Source organism: Berghia stephanieae, chromosome 7 (genome assembly GCF_034508935.2).
Source record: "Berghia stephanieae isolate SIO BIC M18660-M18661 chromosome 7, UCSD_Bste_1.3, whole genome shotgun sequence".
Classification (NCBI taxonomy): Eukaryota; Metazoa; Mollusca; class Gastropoda; order Nudibranchia; family Aeolidiidae; genus Berghia; species Berghia stephanieae.
Genome location: NC_088366.1, coordinates 12,255,837 through 12,258,336, shown reverse-complemented (window position 1 = coordinate 12,258,336; position 2,500 = coordinate 12,255,837). Strand labels below are relative to the sequence as shown.

The 2,500-nt window shown below is 38.8% G+C and overlaps 1 protein-coding gene across 4 annotated transcripts in view; it reads right to left on the bottom strand.

The window, feature by feature from the left end:
• The window catches only part of LOC144976688 (protein phosphatase 1 regulatory subunit 16A-like), a 51,141-nt gene that overhangs the window by 17,377 nt on the left and 31,264 nt on the right, over positions 1–2,500 (bottom strand). For all 4 annotated transcript variants that reach the window (XM_078921029.1, XM_078921027.1, XM_078921028.1 and 1 more), the window contains exons 4-5: positions 1,948–2,093; positions 607–710 (exon numbers count right to left, since the gene is read on the bottom strand). In XM_078921029.1, coding sequence (XP_078777155.1) covers positions 607–710; positions 1,948–2,093 — 250 coding nt within the window. The remainder of the gene's footprint in view (positions 1–606; positions 711–1,947; positions 2,094–2,500) is intronic.

Sequence of the window (2,500 nt, the reverse complement as noted above, 5' to 3'; positions counted from 1 at the left end):
GGGAAAAAAAATGTTGAAAGCAATCTCACAACTAAAACGAATGAAGAATTTGAAGAAAGAAAACTAAAATAATGGCAAGTCAACACACAATCTTAATATCAAACCACAACATTTATCATTTGGAAAGAACAGAAGAAATAATTATGAAATAAATCGTAAATTTCATTGTGATTATAAACTGTGCAAGCTGGTAAATGAGAGAAGATTGTTAAATAGAAAAAGCTGTCCTATTGACAAGAAAGAGTATTGGACTGATTATCTTCTTTAAAACAAAAACCCGCAAATTACAGATAGCCAGTGACAAAGAATAGGCTACTGAATTGAAAATTGGGATCCATGACATTATTAGTCTGTGATATAACTTTACAATTGTGTCAACTTTTTGCCTTATGACCAAACTTAAGAGCCACGATGTCAGTACGACTAGCTGCAAACATTTAAAGGTGGAAAACAAAAGGTAGCTGTGAGACAAACTTGAGCTTTATTGGAGCAGCTTTAAGTAATATAATTTACCTCTGCTTCAAGTATGACAAAAGACATGGCCCTACAAATTATATCATGGACATCACTCCCGTTATAAATCTGATTTTGGCCGATATGACTTACCTCTTTTGGCCATTTCTGTTTCAATGTAATCTAACGTAACTTCATCCTCACAAATGTCATAAGGCATGTTCCCATCCGCATTGACAGCCAAGAGCTCTGCCCCTCTGGTGAAACAAGTGATACAATTGATTATATATATATATATATTTATAACAACGGAGCCCTGCGGTTCAACTTACAAATGAACCCAAGTTCCATTTCGTAAGAGCCTGAACTTTTTAAAGACACTACCTCCATATTTCACCCAGCTTTGAATGAGTGGCTTGATATAATTAAGACAGACAGAAAGTACTTCAATGTAAACTCTACGATCTTGTCCAAATGGTAACAGGTAATTCAAAAGTAATAATCATTTTTTTTTAAATAATTTTTAAATGAGTGAACTGGCCCACATATAAAATGAAGTCATTTTTGTCAACCACCAGCCAGTGGATAATATCAAACTGAGAAATTAGGGTGCAGGTACCAGTGTAAGATAATTTTAAAAAACAAACAATTATGTTATTTCACCACAACATCAGATATCGTCGCATAGGCAATCCACGAAGGAATATAGATAATTCATCAAACAAGATGTCTGATGTCAACAGGAATCACCCATGTTGTCCAAGTGAGCAAATTGGGGGTTAATAATCTTGCCCAAGGAAAAAAACGAAAGTGCCTGAAGCGGGGCTCGATCCCTGGACCTTCCGGGTCACAATGCAATGCCTTGACCACTCGGCCACTTCGCCTCCCAGTGTAAGATAAAGATCTGAAAAAAGTGTGTATGGAACAGTGCTAGACAAATCAAAAAATACAAATACTAGAGAGAAAAAAAACATCCCCCAAAAAATGTCTTCCTCGACCGGGGATCGAACCTCAGACCTACTGATTAGCCGGGTCTATATAGATCAGGGCGAAGTGAAGATGATGTGGAGATGAATTGGGCCAACTTACCAATGCTTTGACTTTGAAACAATGACATAACCCACAAACAGGACAATTGAGCTTTAAAAAAAAAGTTAGCTTTTATAGCGCAATATCCACTAAACATGCTCAAAGCGGTTTACGTGGGGTCCCTGGCCAATAGCAACATTTAACATGAAGGACGGGACATGACACCTGTTAGGTGATATTACAATTTTTTCGGACAGAGAAAACGCTGTTAACGCCCAGGTACTCATTTTACACCTGAGTACGGTGAGAGAATGTGAGTAAAGAGCCTTCTCCAAGGACTCATCTATGCTCCGAGTGAGACTCGAACCCAGGACCTTCTGATCCGAAAGTGAGATTCATACCATAAGACCACATAGCCAGGATAATAAACCCTAACAGTTGGTATGTGCAGATAGTTTAACTCACCTGTCAATAAGATGTTTGCATAGAGTGACATGACCACAGGTGGCAGCAGCGTGCAGGGGTGTCCACATTTCACTATCACAGGCATTGACATTAGCCCCAAACTCCAGCAAGAGCTTCAGCATCTCTTCATTGTCATCGATGCAGCACTGGGATAGAAGAAAGAAATTGGAGATGTGTGATTTACATTTCAATAACATATTATTATATATTTGGCAAATTGGATTTTTTTAAAATAAATAAATTCCCTTTATTCATCCCTAAGGGGAAATTTTTCTTTAGGATCTATTCCAAGGGAAGACTGGGATAACCCAGGCGTCAGCCGCAGTGCAGCACCGCAAAGTGAGCTAAGGCAAGGTGACTTGCTCAAGGCCACACAATGTGGCGGGTAGTGGAACTCGGTACCTTTCAGGTACGAAGCAAAGACCATACCGCTGAGCCACGCTGTCCCATAACACTAAGGCTCCAAAACCACTGGAACAAATTTTGCATGGTGTTTACAAGTGGGATGAAGATAGTTTGCATGTATTATGAGATTGATTTGATCAAAAAATGA